Source organism: Strix aluco, chromosome 9 (assembly GCF_031877795.1).
Source record: "Strix aluco isolate bStrAlu1 chromosome 9, bStrAlu1.hap1, whole genome shotgun sequence".
Classification (NCBI taxonomy): domain Eukaryota; kingdom Metazoa; phylum Chordata; class Aves; order Strigiformes; family Strigidae; genus Strix; species Strix aluco.
The window spans coordinates 4,563,362-4,582,388 of NC_133939.1; the positions used below are offsets into that span (position 1 = coordinate 4,563,362).

Here is a 19,027-nt window from a genome sequence, read left to right on the forward strand (position 1 = left end):
TGGTGACAGGTTAAAGTACGTATATGAGGTTAATCTCTGGAACATTTTTTTCACTCCCTGGAGGAGGATTGCATGAAGTAATAATGCGTAGTAATAAGCTTGGGCGGAGACCATGAGCAATTTAGAAGAGACTAACAAGAACCATGCGGCACAGCAAAATTCACTCTCCAGAGTTAGTCTGATCACCTAAGGACGTAATGGGGGTATGGCTTGCAGGGAGAGAAGATCTAGTAGACCCAACCGGAAAAATTGACAAGCCTTTGGTACAGGAGCCCTCCACCTGGTCTGAAGTAGGAGCAGTGACCTTTGCTGCTAAACGCATCGAGAATAACTACTCTGGGGCTGCAGATCCAAGGCAAGTGAACTAATGCAGTGGGCAATTGCAGCTGAGAAAAGATGGTCTTACTTCCTCTGTTCTTTCTTCCAGTACTTGTTCCCTCTTGCTGCCTCCTCACTGTGTGTCATCTCTGTCTTACACTGGGCCCCACAGGCCTTTCTGTGAATGGGCTGAACTCGTAAGACAGTAGAATATCATTCAGAAACAAAGCTAAGTTTTTTTTCTGCCTTTCCAAGTGGGTTAAATCGGTTCACAGAGTGGTCTGGCAAGCTCTGGAGCTGGCACTTAGTACGCAGTGACAATGTACATTTGAGGGTGGAGGGCAGGGAGGGGAGTTCTCCTGCTTGGCAGCAGTGAGATGTTAATTTTTGTGCCTTGTGGGGCTATACCTTGTGGCTTGGGTGCGTTAGAGTGAGATGGCCAGAGATTCGAGGTAACTGGGCTCACGAACTACAGAAAAAGTGCTAGCAGGAGGAAGGGTAATAAGGGGGTGATAGGGAGCAGAGACATGAGTGATAGGTAGTTTGTGGAACACACAGGTGTTGGCCAGGAAGGCAAGGGGGGAGAAGGTTTGTAAAACCTATATCCCTTTTAAGAGCTGTAAATTTCAGTTCTCATGCTCAGCTTTTGCAGGACTACTTATGGACAGATCAGAGAACCCCCCATGCTAGTGTTGGTAGGAAGGGAGTTAGGGACATCTCTAATCCAACATCTCACTTGTAGGAAGACTATTCCTAACGCTAGATTACATCAACACTGGCTTTTTCCAAGTCTTGAAAACTCCCCAGGGATAGGGATTCTCCCCACCCCCTTCTGGTGACCTCTTGCAGGTTGTACTACCCTCAGTTAAATTCATCTTCCAGCCTAACACCTCCCCCCAAGCTGCAGTTAATGGCTGTTACACCTTTTATACCGTGTACCACTACAGAGTTTGGCTCCATCATCTCTAACTGTGCTTCAGATAGCTGTAGGCTGTGATTAGCCCATCCCTTAGCTTCCTCTTGCCTGGCTAAACAGGCCCAGCCCCTCAGTCTCTTCTGCCACATGCTCCTGACCCTGGCTATCTGATTTGCCTTTTGTGGATTTCTGTCTGGTCTCTCCCCATCCTTTTTGAAGTGAAGGCCCCAAACTGGTCACAGTAATCCAGATGTAGCCTCACTAGTGTCAGGCAGAGGAGATAACTTCCCGTGTTCTCCTGGCCCTACTCCTAATGCAGTCTAGTACCTGGTTTGCCTTATTTGTAATCGGCTGATGCTGCAGGCTCACGTTCAGCCTGGTGCACACCATCTCCCCCACATGACTTTCAGCAGAGCTGTTGCTCAGCCAGTGGGTTCCCAGCCTGAACCAATGCTTGACACCTTTTCTCATGGAAGTAGTTGAACAGTTTGTCAAGGCCTCTCCACCTGAGGTGCTGCCTTTCATCATGCCACCCTTCCCCCTGGGTAAGTGTCATCTGCAGATCAGGACAGATGAGAATTTCAGTGGGGTTTCTGTGAGGAGTGGGAGTTTATGGCCACTGTTGTCCTTCTGTCTGAATTAATTTCAATGCACACTGGTTGTCTTCTCCATGGAGTTTTCAGGGAAGCATTTGGAGTGTGGGCTGAAGTATTATCAGTTGTGGAAAGGGCATGTGTAAAGATCTATAGGCACATTTGTCAGTTGGAGGCGTGTGAGGTCTGTGTTTTCAAAACTCAGCTGGATAAGGCCATGAAGAACTTGATCTAGCTTTAGAGTTAGCCTTGCATCCCTTTCCACCTAAATCCTTTTGTGATTCTGTGTTGCATAGGTAGAGTTTGTTTTCATTTTTGTTTTGCTGCGATTTGACTTTGTTTCTGCTGGTAAGTTACAGTTTACAGTAGAAAAGATTCTATTCAGAAAGGCATTTTCTCATGGCCTCTGCTCTTCATGCTGTTGGGAGCCATGTGCAGATGAACCTTTGCTGTTCTTACTGTCCTTAGAGATGGGTAAGAAAGATACAATGATGGGAAAGGGCTTCAGGGAAGGAAAGGAAGAGAAAGTCTCGGGTGACAGATACAAATCAGCTCTGGAGAAGTGATGATCTTTGAGGATGGCTTGTGTCCAGTTACCATCAGACTTCAGTAAGACAGGAACTGTAAAAAATGGAAGGAGACATTAAGTCAGCACTGTGGACTGCAAGAAACCAGGCTGAGTCACTGTACCCTAGAAAAGAGGATTACAGAATCCCATTCGGAAAAAAACAAGAAACTGGTAAACATATTATCTAGGATCCTGTGGGAGATTGGGGCCAGGAGGAAGGAGTAGAAAGTATTTGAGCACTTGCTGTGATACTGCTTTCTCCTGTGGAGATTTCTGATGGGACTGGCAAGTCCCTGAGGGACAGGCCTGGATGGCAGAGGTTTAGTCTCTGTACTTTGTTTGTGTAGCTACAATGAGGCTGTAGTTCTGTCAGGTTTATTTATAATGCAGATGTCACTATTTTAGTCTGTCCATAAATAAATTGTATGACTGGCAAGAGGTGATAGTGGATAGACAGATTTTAGTTAAGGTAAATTACACTCTGCTATAGAATGGTATTTAAAAAAGGGCTTTAATCTCATCTTCCTCTTTAGCAAAAAAAAAAAAGTCTATATGCTATTGGTAATAAAGCTAAAAGATTTTTTTATAGTATTTGTAGTTTCCTTTCTTGCTTGTCCTTTCTGAAAATGCACGTCTCTGTTGGAGAAACATGTTCCACTAAGTAAACAGCATTTAAGGTTAACTTTTTGCAATAAGAAATTGTTTTTTTCCGAAGAATTCCTACAGAATTTTCTCTCATATCACTTTATTTTTTTCACTAATAGTTGTAATTAAGTCCCTGCTGTCTCCATAATGGTTGACAGCTGGTTATACCCACCCCAGAGTATTAACTTGCAAGATTGTTCTAGGGAACAGGATCCTCAAGAGCTAGTTGCTTCTTGTTGTTTTCTCTTTGTCTCATTGTAGACAGCTTATTTCTTACATGAGAAGGAAGAAGACAAAGTTCAAAAACTTTATTTGTATTTCTGAGGTAGAATCTTCTGAAAAGAAGCCATCCATGAGCAATGCTTCCACCTTGTTTGACTTGGACTGAGCAGGAGCTAGTGATTCAGTCTTACTGGGAAGGTCAGCTGCAAACCTATGTCTGAACGGGCTCCCCTCTTTGAAGCTTAGCAGCATTCCCCGTATTGTTCCTACAGATGTCTAGCTTTCTGGCTTGTGCTGTGGTTGTGGATCAGGAAATTAATGTAGATTCTGGAGTCCTGACTTGTGGCTTATGTGAGCTGGTACCAAGCATTGCTGACTCTGGCAGTACCTGGAGGAAAAATGAGTTGCTCTGCTTTTCAGAAGGTGGAGGCCAGGGCAGAGTGCATCAATAGTGATACAGGATGATCAGCTTGAGTCTTGTGCCATATTTGGGATATATATGGTATGCAGAAGAGGAGGAAAATGGCACAGTGTTGTGGTGGTCTGCTTTGGAGATGCTTCTTTGCCTTCCAAGAAAGAAAGAAAAAAAAATAATCCAATTCTCTTGTACTATAAGGGAAAGGGATATATTGTTCAAGTGAAGAGTCCATGTCCTTTGAGAGAACAGTATTTTGGTTTGTTTCCTTTCAGTTTGTGGACCCTTCTGTTAAATTTATGTCATTTCTTTTAGTTCCTCACAGTCCTGACAGCTAGGAGTGCATGTGTGCATTTAAGAGATTAATGAGTAATAAACCTATTTCTGAGAAGTGGGTCTTCAAGACAAACTGATGTTAAGTCCTATTATAGAAGTCAAGTGGCTGCAGTTGGCACCTCATTGTCTGTTCCAGCTTTGCATTGTTTGTATGAATATGGTGTTGTGAGAGACCAGCAGGGATTTCCCCTCTGCTGGAATCCAGAAAGTGAAAACTACTGAGTAGTGGCTGGAAAAGCCCCTAGCTAGGCTGGGCAGACAGGCTGGGAGGCAGACTGGAAAAGCAGAAGTGGTGGTGTGTGTGAGTTCTCCAGGTCAAATCGCTAGCTTGACTTACACACCAAGGTCAGATTCATTAACCTGCTATTTCCCAATCAGATGGAGGCTTCTTGAGAAGGCCTGTCTTGGGGAGCTCTGTTCACCCCTCTTGCTTAGGTTCCCTTACTGGAGCAGACAGCCGTAGGAGGCGGGTGGATCTTCATCTACCTCTAACATGCAGCAGTGACTACTTTGGGGCCTTGTGCTCCCTCCCCAGACACACTCGGCCTTCTGGATTTTGCTTTTGTTACTCTACTGAGTAAGGAGGAAAAGGAAGCGAGGACAAGCGTTGTCTTCTATCAACCCAGTGAGCTGCTGCTCCCAAAGTGAGTGACCAGCTTAACCCCTGCCCCTGTTTCAGGTCACCTTCCTGCATTGTTGTGCTGTGGGACAGAGTAACCAGGGCTTATGTTTACCCTGTCCCGCAGCCCTCTTCAGCCCCAGTAACACTTTGAGCCTCAGAGCTGGCCCATTTGAGCTCCACCATTGCTCAGGATCAGACACAAAGATGTGCCTTATGTGAGAGAGTAGGAAAAGTCAAGGAGGATGGGAGGAAGAACAGATGGTGGTAATCTGGCTTGTTCTCCAAAGCTTGAGAGCTATATTGAGGACCATACAGGCTGAATACTGGTATTCAGAAATCCTGAAGGCTGAAAGTGATCTTCAGCTTTTCTTGTGTTGCAAGACACAGGAGAGAAGGACTTAAACTCAAGCTCCAGGTTAATGTGTTCTGTACAGAGCAGTTAGAGTGCAAAAGTATGCTTTGGCTGGCATATGTGTGTAAGTCCATGTTTTCCTGCTCCTGAAATGGGACAGCTTGTGGGAGAAGGGAGAGGTCCTCCCCATTTAAAGGAAGAGCAGTGAAGCAGAGGAGTGAAAAGGAGGAAGATCTTTGCATCTCTTGTTCCACAGGTCTCTGAAGAATGAATACAGTATTCTAAGCTGTAGGTAAAAACAGGGCTTAAGGAAGCTTTTACAATTCTTACTTCACCTTCCTGAAAGCAAACCCATGGTAAGGGGGTATTCGGTATGTGTTTAGAAAAAAGCCCCAAATTCCTGGAAAATAGTACAGCAAAGAGTTTAGTCAGTTCATCATATACATTCTAGTGTATTTAATGAACTCAGACTTGGCTACTTTATCCTAAAACCATTTTGTTTTGAAATAGTTAGAATAAACAAACTGAAAGTTGCAGCTGTATTTACTTGACTATTGCCTTATTAGCCTCATCACATATGTTGTTATATTAATAACTCTTGCATTCGAACCATTGTGCAACAGGCAAGCCTATCGCCTCTTCCCAAGAAAGTGTGTATTCATGGGGGAGTAGGGAATTTGTCATCCCTCAGCATTCCAGCATCTGAATTCTGCTGCTTATACTGTAACTACTTTTCAGAGTTTAAAAAACCATTCCCTCCCATGTCTGAAAAATTACCGATTTTAGGATCTCATTATGTACTTAAATACAAATGCTGCCTTTTATGAAAAGTATTGATGTATAGCTTAAGCTAGAAGATTGCAGAGATCTATTAGAAAGGCGATCTAGTGGGGATCACCCTATCAGCCACATGTTTATTGCAGACAGGACAGGAGTGATAGGGTGGTAGAGCTAATGAAGAAGGGTGGTAGGCGTGGGAGGGAAGACCACCTTCAAACAGGCATGCCAAAGGCCTAGCTTCAATTCCCAGTTTTCTCCTTGTTCTTCAGCAAATGATGTAGGTGCTGATTCAGTGAAACCTTTGGATGCTTTGCCTGCTAAGGGACTCTTTCAGCTGGATTGTAAACAGACCTTTTGCATTTTACGCTAATTCTGCACTAATGTGCTGTATCACGTGGGTGTCTAATGACGAACTGTGCTGGCTGCTGTAATTCCTAATGCAAAAATTGATTTGCCAGTACTTAGTACCTTGAACAAAATCATGTCTTGGACTGTTTAAGGTGGGCATAGAATAAAAAACTTCCTGAAATTTAGAAGACAATCTTGCAAGTCTTTTCTTAATTTATCTGTGAAGCAAATCTTTGGCAAAACTAATTATGTTCCCAAGGGATGGAAAAGGTCCGTGTTATGAGTATCAGTTTGCCCATACATGAGGCAAGACATTTGTGTGGGTAGGTGTTCTGGTTCAAAGGGGAAATACGAAAGAGCAGATTTTGATGCTTTGCTGTTTATGGGGCAGAATGACAGAGTGACCAGCATGAGAAGAAATAGCATTGTCCTTGTTCTATGGTGTTGCTGAATTGCAGAGCATGTTGTCTTGTGGTTCAACAGTGTAGCATAATCCACAGCTGCGTACATAAAATGCACAGAAACTACATAAAAGCAGATGTGACGTGTCCTGAATTTGCAATGTTTGGTATTGCAGAAATGTTTTAATTGGCTACTGAGGACATGCATTTTTATCCCTGCGTTATAATTTGGTAGTTGGTGGCTTTTAATTTTTTTTCCTAATTGCTGAAAGCACAGACTATTTTCACCTGCTCGGTATGCCATGCTGTTAAAAAGTATTTGTTATTCATTATATTTTCAGGTTCAAAGTAAACAAGAGAAGAAACCTGGAACTTCATCCCCAGTCCCTTTGAACTCCGTGGTTAGCCCTTACACTCTTCTGCCTGTGAATAAAGCCACCAGCAGTACCCCTTTGTCGATAAACATTCCACGTTTCTACTTCCCTAAAGGACTTCCGAATGTCTTCACTAATCATGAAGAAATCATTGCCAGGATTGAAGAAGCCTTTACAGAGTTTGAAGATGAGAAAGCAAACATCTGTGAAATGGGGAAAATTGCTAAGGTAACTATTCTCTAGGCTTTTCATTTTTTGAAGAGAAAGACTGAAACTAAAACTCATAAAGTATCTCACAGCTGTTCTCATTTTTAGTGAAAAAAGAACAAATATCCTTTTGCTTTGAATGTTTTTGTTTAGATTAAGAATAGTAGATAAAAATGAGCTCAGTGTGCTGTTCGTCACATCTGATGTGTATGCTCTTTCTTGCTTTGATTTGCAAAATGATTCTTTCAGATTTCTTACCAAATCCAAATTGCATTTTTGCTTTTCTGTTCCTCCATAGTTATGCTCAGAAGAGACAGCAGAAACTTAGTCTGCCTCTGTGGCTTCAGGTAGTGCCACCTGCCTTCTTTGTGGTTAGCTGTCCCACTAATCTGGCCATATGTATGCTGTTGCAGTGTTGCCTGAGAAAGCAGTTTCCAACCTACGCCTCCTTGGACATAGAAGGAGGGAAATGTTTAGTCAACCCTCAGCCACCGAGATGTGTATGTTCAATATCCATAATGCAGGTGTCAGCAGACTTGGAGTTGTTACAGCCTGCTAATGAGTTCTTGGCTTCAGGGAACAAAACACAGCACTTGTGTGGGAGCACGATGCAGATGGGTGGTTCTATTTTCCTCTCCTTCAACCATGGTTTTTAGTAATGCTGATCTAAAACTAGCAGTTGTCAGACGTATCTCATATGTTCAGTTTGCCCTGAATGCATCTTTGGCACTGTAGATTGAGCAACGATGTTCTGTCCAAGAGGAGCACTTGTTTTCCAAGAAGGAAGATCCTTCTCAAAGGAGAGAGTAGGTTGGCTTTTTGTTTGTTTTTAGAGGAATTGAATGGCATTATTTGTAAACCATCTCTGAAAACATAAACCGAAAAACTTCTTTGCTTGACCGAAAAAAGGCTTGAAACTGGTTTTATGACAAGACAGGCAACAGTGTGTGGCCTGTCATGTTCAAACTGGGAAAAGCTGGAGTGTGGTGTGGAAGAGACCTCTGCCTTTCTGTCTGGTCTCTGCATCTGTATCTACGTGGATGTGCTCTGTGCCATCTAACTATTGTAAGGCTTGCTTCTGTTCCATGGGATTATTAATAACGGTATCAGTTTGGGGGCTCTGAAATCAATGCAGGAGAACCAGCTACACAAAACAGCAGAAGGGAAATGTCATTCCTCAGAGCAGCTAAACAGCTGTAGAAATACAGTCACCTGGCAGAGGGGTGGCTAAATCCGAAAGCAGTTCTTATGCTGATTGGGGTTCCCAAGGAAACATGCAGACCCAGACAAAAAGTTGAGAATGGACTCGCAGGATAGTTGTGCTTAGAAGAGTTGAAACAGGTTTTGTGGGGAAGGCAGAAATGATGCCTCAACTACTGCAAAATACTCCTCCTTCCATTTGGTGTGATGTCCTTCTTCCCCGTGCCTGCCCTAAATCAGCTGTACTCCCTCCAAGCCTGTGTTTTGCAGATGTTCTGGTATCTTGTCCAGAGTCATGAAGGTGGCTGGAAAGATCTTTGTGGTAAAGAGGTTTCTTGAAGGTGTCAGTAGCTGAATGTTTGAAGCCATTTTCAACTCTGCTTTTCTGAGGCATTAGAGAATGCTTGAGCTTTCATTGATTACCACTCTGAAAGCTAGCAGCCTCTGCAGAAACTAGTGAAAAAGTTGCGTTTAGGGAGTCCTTTTGCTGGAATCAGCCTTTTTCTGCTTGTGTTCTCATTTTTTTGTTACCCTGCTGAGATCTAGCGGTGTTGGGAAAACGGCCTGTTCTGGGTGTGAGGCACTGCACTGAAAACTACAGGATGAGAATTGTTTCACCTTCAGGCATTTAATAAATAATTGTCTATAATTAGAATTGAAGTTCCCTTGCTGTCAATGAGAAGTCAGCCCATATAGAGAATGGGCCATCCTTTTTGAAGGTATGTCAGTGAGGTAGCCGGTGGGAGTCCTCTTCTGGAAGGCAGTGCCCATGTCTCTCCACTTCACAGGTTATCTTGCTAAACAGTTCAGTCAAAGACAGAGCTTCAGAGCTTAATAGTCTGTAATCCTTTTCCTAGTGTGACAGGACGTATTTCTCAGCTACTTAAAAAGTCATATGGTAAAGTAGAAAGTTATTGGTGGATTCTGAACCTGGGCACACAGTAAATAGCTTTTTGACTAACCTGTGCTGTTACCACTTCCCTTATGTAAAAGTCTCAATGGTAAATTCAGTGTGTAAACAAGCAGGTTCTTGTGACTGCTTTTGTATTCCTCTTTGTTCTGGTGTTTTGTTACAGATATGTGGCTGCCCACTCTACTGGAAAGCACCTATGTTCAGTGCATCAGGAGGAGAAAGGACAGGATGTGTATCTGTACACTCGTTTGTATCTATGTGGAGAAAGTGAGTATAGCAAAAGCAACATTCACTTTCTGGAAAAAAAGAACAACCTGCCATAGAAGTCTCTTTTTTTTTCTTTTTCTTTTCTTCCACCAGACTTTAAAAAATCATTGTCTTTTCTTTAGAAGAAAATAAATGTCTTGAAAATCTCCATCAGCTTAAGTTTTCTTCCCCAAAACTCCCTGAACACTTGTTTCCATGCAGCATCAACAAACTTTGAAGCAGTTGTATAGATGATGAGATGTGTTGGTCTGTTTGGCATATAAAATATATTAACGCACTCCCTAGAAATGTCAGCTATTCTGAGATAGCTGATAGATGTCAGTGGATTTTGGATATATTTATCTCAGGCCTTATTGCTGCTACACTAGGGCATTAAGTGAGTGACATTTGGGAATGGGGAGAGGAGGCGTGTGATAATGTTATAGGACAGGAAGAAGGAATGTAAAATAAAGAAGCATCATACAGGTGGATGCTCTGGGGTTTTTAATAGTTACTACCTTCCTCAAGCATGCTGTATAATAAATCTGTGGGGTTTGACAGTCATTTCCACATACCATTGTCAAGGCTTCTTCTTGAAATACAGAGCTCTGGATATATTGTGCTTGGAGTCAGAGGTGTGAGATGGAACAGACTTGCTCTCTTGCCTAATCTTTTTCCCTCCAGGGCAATTCAGGCTTTAGTCTACTTTGTGAAACACCTGAACAATGTCTCCATCTCATATCCAGAGAGAGTTCTAATTTTTGACGTAAATTTTGACTCTTCAGATTCTTGAAGTAGCCTTTAACCCTGAGTTCCCAAGTATTTCCTGTGATGATAATGTCAAAACAGCTTCTAGTTACCCTGGCAAAATTGCAAAAATGTTAGGGGTGACTGTGATCAGTAAGTTTTTCTTGACACAGACAACATTTTTTTCCTTCCCTAGGTTCCTCCAATTACTCCTAATTAATCCCTCGTGTATGATACCACATATTTTCACTCCTCTGACTTTCACATCCTTCAGATATTTGCAGACCATGGTCATGCCCCTCTTCTGTATTCTTTTAACCACACTATTTCCAAGCCAAGTTTTGTATGCTTCTCTTGGTTTAGTTGCTCATTTAGAAAGACTTTTTTCCCCTCCTCTTTCCCCCTGACAGTTACAATTTTTTTTCTGGAAACATGATGGACAAAAAGAAATGTAGTGTTCATGGTAAAGTTAGACTACAGCTATCTGGACACAGCTGTAACTTTAGAACAGGTATCTTTAGTTGCTGAAGCCTGTTTTCAAGCATCTTAGTAGATGACCTGACTCTAAAATGCTACATGCTCACTGATCTCATGTGAAATCAATAGGAATTGCTGGGTATAGAATAATTCTGAAAATCCAGTCTTTTAGTTTGTTGCTAAAACATGGCTTTGGGGTTTCTCTTTATGTGCCTGATCTATTTTTTTTTTTAAACATTAACACCTCTTCTCTGCATCTCATTTAGAAGGTATCTGTTAATTGACAGCATGATATGAATGTGCAGCTACAGGATTGCTTGTCAGCCACTAAATATTTTTCTTTTTTTTCCTTTTTTTTTTTTTTTTCTCCCCTGGAAGACTTGTTTTAAAAAACCCTTTATTTGTAAAGTCTGCTTTTGGTAAAGAGTGATGAGGCCAGAATTAGTGGCAAGGCGGTTAGTGTGATTTCTGAAGGATAATTACAGGCACTATGTTTCAATGTAAGTTCATACACTTTCAGGAGAGGAGGGGGGTTGAATAATCACTCATAGTAAATAATTAACAGTGCATTTGTATTTTCACAGTTAATTAGAGAATACAGGGTAATTTTCCAAGTAACTTATCGTTTCCCTTATACTATATGAACAACTTAGTGTTTGATATATCCAAATGTTCTCTTCTGTTACAGGCATGCAGTAGTGATTTGGTAAATGTCATGGAGTTTCTGTTTTCATGAGTATTTCTGTTCAGAGGGAATTAAGGAATCGTGATACCTTTGACCAGCATAGTATTTTGTATTAGAAGAAAGCAGATACAAGAATCAGTGTTGTTGATGCAAACTGTCAACCTAAGGAATGAGTTTACAGGCTTCTCTAAATACTCAGCCCTGCTAATTCATTCATTAGGCTGTTCTTCATGACTTCAGTGCACAAGGGATGGTCTTTTTTCCCCTTCTGGGAGTGATTTTTCTGGTTGAAAATTCAGTCACTGTAGTTTGGCAATACCCTCAAATATTGAAATACGGTAAAGGATTAAATTGGAGAGCATGTCTGTTAGGCATCCCATTGAGTTGATCCTGTTGACTTCAAATGAGATCAATGAGCACGCAGCGTTTTAAAAAGTCAGGTTACTTACGAAGATGCTGTGGAATCAAAGAGAGACCAGTCTTCAGTAAGCAACCTTGTTTACGACAGCAATGTGAACATGAAAAGAAGCTCCCCTGGGTGGAAGTACCTTGGTGCTACTGAAAGATATTGAAGAAGATGGGTGCTGGTAGTCTGAGGTCAACTTTGCATAACTCACAGTGTAGATGTATTGTGTAAAATGTGATAAGACACTTCATAATCCGTCTACAGACACATGATTGTCCTGTGAGATACAAAGTGGTTGGAGTAACTCTTCATCTCTCTCATAGAATCCTACGTAACTGCCACGATGACGCGTCCCGATTCACATACCTTTTAGCGAAGCCTAGCTGTGACTACCTAGAACAGGAGGACTTCATCCTGCTGCTTCAGGTACCTGCAACAGCTCAGCGGTGAATGGATGGGGAGAGCGCTATGTTTATTTTGTAAATTCTTTATTTTCATGTCTTTAAATGTTTACCAAGAACATGCAGACCTTTGGTTTGAACAGCACCTGGGTGGGGTTTATTTTGGAATGAAATATAAATAAGCATTTTAAGTGGACTGTGTTGCATAAGTGCCAACGAGCTATATATCTTGCTAAATTGAGAATTGTCAAAGCTGCAGTCTATTGTTAGGATTCATATTTATCAGTGCCTGGTGACCAGGCTGAAATTTGCCCTGTTTCTCTCGGTGGTTATTGGGAAAAACGCATGGTGCTGTTGATACTCAAGCGCAACATAAAATCTTGCTAGAAAAGTTGTAGAAATTTCTTGACAACTATAAATTTCTCTAGCAAGACTACCAGATACAATATCATAGGGAAATCTTTGCAAAATATTTGCTGTTCCAGTTGTTCTGTATATGCCTGTAAACCTGCTAGTGCCAAAGTCTCGCTGCTAATTTATTTTTTCCTAATATTCAGGCTAAATCTGTACATCCTGATTTCATTTCTTTCTTTTCCTTTCATTCGCATGTGATATTTTTAACAAAGCAAAGTATCATTCTTTAATGACATGTGGCTGTTTAGGCAGGCTCTGGATAGGTTTAGAGCTTCTATATAGTTTGTCCGTGAATCGGGTCTATCTCCTCCTCTGATCATCCGTTGATACGTTGGAGCTTTTCCACATATCCTTGGATTTCTCACACTGTGTTGCCCTCTATGCAAAAACTCTGTGGAGATGCTACTTTGGGGAAAGATTTTGCCTCTGCACTGGATGCTTCTGTGTCTCAAACAAAACTGGGACTGTGATGAGTAAATTTGCTCGTGTTCCTTTTTGTCTTCACTGGGCACACTGCCTTTTCTGATTGCAGCTCTGATTTTTAGCTGCTGGTGCAATCAAAGGCGTGTACAATCTTGTTTGTCAGTCAACCAGAGGCTAGCAATGTTACACCATCATATTAGACTTCAAGTTAAACTGGCCAAAATTTGCTGATATCATACCCCTAAGGGCACTGTGTCCACTCTATCCCTTTGCCATGTCATGGTATAGATAAAACAAAATTTTGAAAACTCTTAAGTGCAGTCAGACATGTAGAAATTACGCAAACATTGATTCATACAGTATCTGAACTGATACATTCAGGGTCTGAGCAGTTTCTCCACATTTTTGGTCATGCGTTTCCTGGCAAATTTGGCATCATGAGCCAGTGTTTGGCTTCCAAAAAGCTAATCTTGAGAAAGAGGCATCTTCACAGATAGTTCAAGTAAATTTTGGAAAAGCACTGATCATATATCTATGCATTCTGAGGCTCACAAGAGCTGTCATTGTTGTGGATGACATAAAAGGTAATTTTCTCAACCTTTCAGGGAATGCTTATTTCTGACACCTATCTCTAATCAATGTTAATATCTTCAATGAATGGAGAAAAAAAAATATCTTGGAGAGGAGATAGTTGCATGGTCAACTAGTTTTTTTGTCTCATTCAATGAAAATGAGTTTTCATCTACTCACTAACTCTCTTCCTTTGTTTTTCTGTCCTTAAGTAAATCAAAATGGCCCAACAGGTGCGTATTGCCCGGAAAATGTATTCTACTTATAATTCTAGAAGGTTCACTTTATAAATTAAAAGATGTCATTTCAGTTTTATTGTTAATGCTGCAAATACAGTTTCAAAAGTAAGCAAAAGTATTGGTTTGTGAACCCAGTAACTTATAGACACTAAAAGGAGAAGAAAATCTATTTCATTTGGTCTTATCTTGCAGGATGTGGTGGAAACACACCCTGGCCTGACGTTCCTGAAAGATGCTCCGGAGTTCCATTCCCGGTATATTACAACGGTAGGCTCTCTCCTTTGGTCTCCTGCTTGTGATCCTGTTGTACCAACCCTCCCTTTGTGATTTGTCACTGTTCCCATCAGTGAATCCTTCAGTTATTTCAAATTAAAAAAAATAGGTGTGTCATATTACTGGCAATGAGTTACTTAAAGGAAAAATTAATCTGCCTGTGTGTACAAGAGGTTATTCAAAGGTTAATAATGATTCTTTCTGGTCTTAAGCAAATCTATAAAAACAACTTTTTTTGGCCTTTAATCATGATGAAGGAAAATGAGAGGTCCTTCTTTGGTCTTTGAGAGCTGCTAATTTACCCCTAATTCTGAGACTTGGAAGGCTGTATGTTTGTAGATTTCTGTCACTTAGGCACAGAGAATCTGTGATTGTTCCGTGGTACAAAGCATCTGTTGCACACAGGGGCCTACCACCCAACTGTCCTGCCTCTCGCTCTTGCCAGAAAGCCTATCTAGTCTTTCTGAGTCTCTGAGCTTTTGTGACTACTGTTTGTTGTTGGGTTTTGTTCTGTCGCTTTGTTCCAACTTTGCAGTCAGCAGTTAGACCAGTGCTTTACCTGACTAAGTTGGTACTTTTTTTTTTTTTTAAGCCTTTAGCTTGTCTCGTGTTGGGCATGAATCTGGATAAAAGGTATGAATGTTAGGAAGTTCTATCTCTGCAGTGGTAAAAAAGTCAAATAAATGACAGACCTGATGGGAGCTGTATCCCAACAGGACTCTAGGGCTTAAAGTTTCTCCTGTTTGCTTGCCAGGGTCTGCATGGGGGCCAGCTGCACCACATACTGGCAGCTGGGAAATTACTGGCAGACACAGTTCCTTTCCTGTCAGGAGCAGATGGCAGAAAGACACTGTTGGTCTGGGCAAACCCTGAACTGTCACACTAATGTTTTATGGAAATGTATAACAAGAATCAATTTTAAATGTTTTAGATGTACTTGAACATGACAGTGAACATCAGTGTTATCAACGTATTTAGTACCCATGGAGCAAGACAACAGATACATTAAATGTAGTAACTGGCCAGAATAGGGGCAACAATGGCCAGGGAATTATGGAGGCACATGAATGGGTAAGTGTGGAAGGTGTCTGTGGCACATGTACTCTGGTATTTGGTGTTTAAAGTACATGGGGGTAAGAGCTGAAAGATTTAAGGTCACACTAGCATCAGTTTCTGACTGCAGTATCAAGCAGTTGTTCTTTGCTGGTGAGTGGATCAAGATGGAATTTGTGGTTGTGCTGGCTGTTGGCTGGTGGTGACAAAGGCAGTTCTGTGCATCTGCCTTTCCAGGTTCCTCTTAAGTCACATGCTGTTTCTGTATTTTTTATGGTCTAAAGGAGGGAATAAAGGCAAGAAACAAATGTCTTTCTAGAGTAATCTGCCAAATGATTACCTTTGGTGTCCTGAAGCAGCAATTGCTGCACTTTCTGGACCTTATTGGGGTGGAACGCATGTTTTGGTCTGAGACACCAGCTGTGTGAAGCAGAGGTTCCATGTCATGGTTTGTGTCCAGAGGGCAACTGAGCACCAGCAGCTGCTCACTCGCCCCTTCCCCCTCAGGACTGGGAAGGAGAAAATACAACAAAAGGCTCAGGAATTGAGATAAGGATAGGGAGGGATGACTCACCAGTTATGGTCATGGGCAAAAGAGAGTCATTAGGAGAAGTAAAAGAATGTACATTTAATTCAAACACTAACACAACAACACTTAACAGAGTAGCATAGTGAGAAATACAACCCACCTCTCCCTTCTTCCCAGGCTCAGCTTTGCTCCCTATTTCTCTCTCTCTGCCCTGCAGCAGTGCAGTGTTAGAGGTTTGGGGGTGCAGTCAGTCCTGCTGCTCCTTCCTCCTCAGGGGCAGGACTCCTCACTCTCTTTCCCTGCTCCAGTGTGGGTTCCCCCTCATGGGAGACAGTCCTACATGAGCTTTCTCTGACGTGAGTCCTTCCCAGGGGCTGCAGCTCTGCCTGCACTGCTCCAGTGTAGGTCCCTCCCACAGGCTGCAGCCCTCCCAGCACCAGACTGCTCCAGCAGGGGCTGCCCTCAGAGTCTTCCCGACCTTCTTTGGGCGCAGCCCCCTGCTCCGGTGTGGGGTCCACCACGGGCTGCAGGTTGGCATCTGCTCCCCCGGTGACCTGCAGGGCACAGCCTGTCCTCTCACCATGGGCTGCAGGGGGGTCTCTGCTCCGGTGCATCTCCCCAGCCGCCTCCTCCTTTCTTCCACTGACCTCGGTGTTTGCAGATGTGTCTCCCTCACAACTCCAACTCCTCCTCCCAGGTTCCTCTTCTTAAACAGGTTATTGCAGAGGTGCAGCCACTGTCACTAATTGGCTCGGCCTTGGCCAGAGGTGGGTGCGACTTGGAGCTGGGGGAGCTTCGAGAAGCTTCTCACAGGGGCCACTGCTGTAGCCCCCTCCCCTGCTACCAAAATCCTGCCACACACAAACCTAACACATTCCAAGGTAACTGAAGGGCAGGCTGCTACTAAAAAAGGCAACACCTTTTCCTTCTGTCCTTTTCCACAGCTTCCCTTGTGCCTGGGAGAGGTCTTGTGTGACCACCATAAAGCAGTCACAGATCTGGACCCTTCATGAGTACATGAAGCTCTTCAGTAATTCTTGATTCTGCTTGTCTCCACTGTGTTTCCCTACTTCAGTCTGAGCCTTTAGGCACCCTTACTCACAATACTCTGACAGAGGTGACTTCCTAAGCTTGCTCCCAGGCAGCCAGGAAACAGTAGTGCTTGTGGTTGGGCCGAATGGTGTGTAGCTGCGAATCTTATAAAGCTGTGATGTCCTTCACAGACTCCTCGTGCTGGCAGGGCAATGCTGTTCTAGGTGTCTGTGCTGACAGGCGGATTCCTTCTGAGCTCAGCGTGCTTGGCCTTGGCAGATCACTGAGTTGGAGCAGAGTCAAGACCCTGGGAGACAGACAGTCTGTTGGGTCAGGTTGCTCCCATCTGGAGTGGCAGTACTTGGCCCGCCTCAGCAGTGGCTCTTCTCTCTGATACCAGGAGTTCCTGTTTCTCACATCTCCTTTCACAGAGTTTGGCACCTCTCTCTTTTTAAAGTTACAAAATTCAGTATTTCCACCAGGAGGTAATGAAGGAAAAAGCTTTGCCCTTGGATTTTGAGACTACTTGGATCCTTTTGATCCTTTCAAGGTAGAGTGCCTTATACCTATTTACAGTGACAGAATGCTGTATTTGCTGCCAGGGCAAGAATTACATTTTATTTGTGTGTTACAGATGAGGGCTGTAAGGAGACACTGGCTTTTGTGTTCATTGCTGGATACAGCATCACTTGGTTGAAATCACCTGGAGAGTAAGCTAACAGTCTAGTACGGGTAAGATGTGTATGCACGTTTCAATTTTTTGTTTGCCTACCTCTGCACCTTTTAGAGGTGCCTTTTGGATACAATAGGCTGTAATTTAATCTGTATCAGTATCTGTGAGCTGTTGTATTGCCAGTATACTAAACTACTTGTGTTTCTTTCAGCAGAGACAGACTTCTGAAGCTGGCGAAGGTGATGCAGAATATCACATGGTGTTTATTGTAAAAGCTTTAAAATGTGACTTCTCCCAGAATATTCAAACAAGGCTCAGTTAGCACTGCATGCTGTTGTTGAAAAGCTGAGTCAACTAAAAAAACAATTTGGCAAAACATATTGCTTGTTGAAAAATGCTTCATCTTACGCAGTATTACCAATGTGAATGTACAAGGGGAGGATGGCCTACAGGATTTAATAAAGCTTTGTGGGTTTTTCCAGAAATGGTATTGCTTTTGTTCTTTTATGGGAAGACTGGGGAAAGGTCTAGAACTGACCTGTCAGTGGTTTGGGTCCTGGAGGTAGATTACATGAGGATAATGGACAAATAGGAAGGGGCTCCCTGTTACAAAGGCATATGTACTGAATTCAAAATAAATAATCTTCTGTGCTGGGAAAAATGAAGCCAGTTATGGCTTTCAGTAAGGCATAACTGACAAGTGTGGCTTGAATGCTGTAAATCATCTCAGGCTGTGTAATTATGTTCTAGGATGTTTCCCAAATGCCTTTTTTGACAGCTTGATTTTCACAACCTGGAAAAGAGAGAAGTATTGACATTTTATACTGATAAATACACTATGTACTATCCATTGAAACTGGACCATTATTTGAATAATAAAGCCTGTACTGAGTGACTGGACATGGTAAAAGAGATCCCACTTTACCTCTGAATGCCTTATTTTCACAGCTAGGTGAGGAGAGAGCAGATGGAACATCTTTATCAATATGGTCTGATACAGGAACAGTTTCTTACATGTCATGATCAGGGGGATATTTTGTTGTCTTTTATTACCCTGCAGGCAAAGAAAAATTGCTGGTTGGGGTCTTTTTTTTTTTTTTTCAGATTCTTAGGGTTGTTATTTTTGAGTCCTTAGAATGGTGTGAAAACACTGTATCTTTAAGCATTGCTTCAAAGTTGTCAGGTGTGATAATGAGTTATGTACAAGGTGAGATTCACTTCATCCTCTGAGCTGTTGTGCAGTCTGGAAGCAAAGGCCAAATGAAGTCCAAAAATAGAGTCCAGAATGGCAGCAGCTGCCAGAGGCATTAAAGAAGAAACAAACATACAGCTTTTTCATTGTGCTTAAGACCAGAAAAGATCATTGTGATTACCTAGTCTGACCTCTTGCATTACACAGGCCATAGAACATTGCTCAGTGACTGCTATAGTTAGAACAGATTGTTTTGTTTTTAATTGAATTGACACCCAACTTTAGAAGGACATCTGTCTTTGAAGTCTGGAGTGATAAAGAGCATGCAGTGTTTCTTTGGGAGTTGTCCCAGTGGTTAAGCAATGGCAGTGTAAAAGTAGTGCATTCTTATCTGTCTGAATTGGGCTGATTTTCAGCTTCTGCTTATGTATTTCATGAGAGACAAAAAGTCCTCCTG

General features: G+C 42.4%; 1 protein-coding gene across 4 annotated transcripts in view; it reads left to right on the top strand.

Annotated features, from left to right (window-relative positions):
* The window catches only part of PPP2R3A (protein phosphatase 2 regulatory subunit B''alpha), a 62,783-nt gene that overhangs the window by 23,673 nt on the left and 20,083 nt on the right, over positions 1 to 19,027 (top strand). For all 4 annotated transcript variants that reach the window (XM_074833493.1, XM_074833490.1, XM_074833492.1 and 1 more), the window contains 4 exons: positions 6,858 to 7,118; positions 9,374 to 9,477; positions 12,095 to 12,197; positions 14,011 to 14,085. In XM_074833493.1, the coding sequence (XP_074689594.1) occupies positions 6,858 to 7,118; positions 9,374 to 9,477; positions 12,095 to 12,197; positions 14,011 to 14,085 (543 nt within the window). The remainder of the gene's footprint in view (positions 1 to 6,857; positions 7,119 to 9,373; positions 9,478 to 12,094; positions 12,198 to 14,010; positions 14,086 to 19,027) is intronic.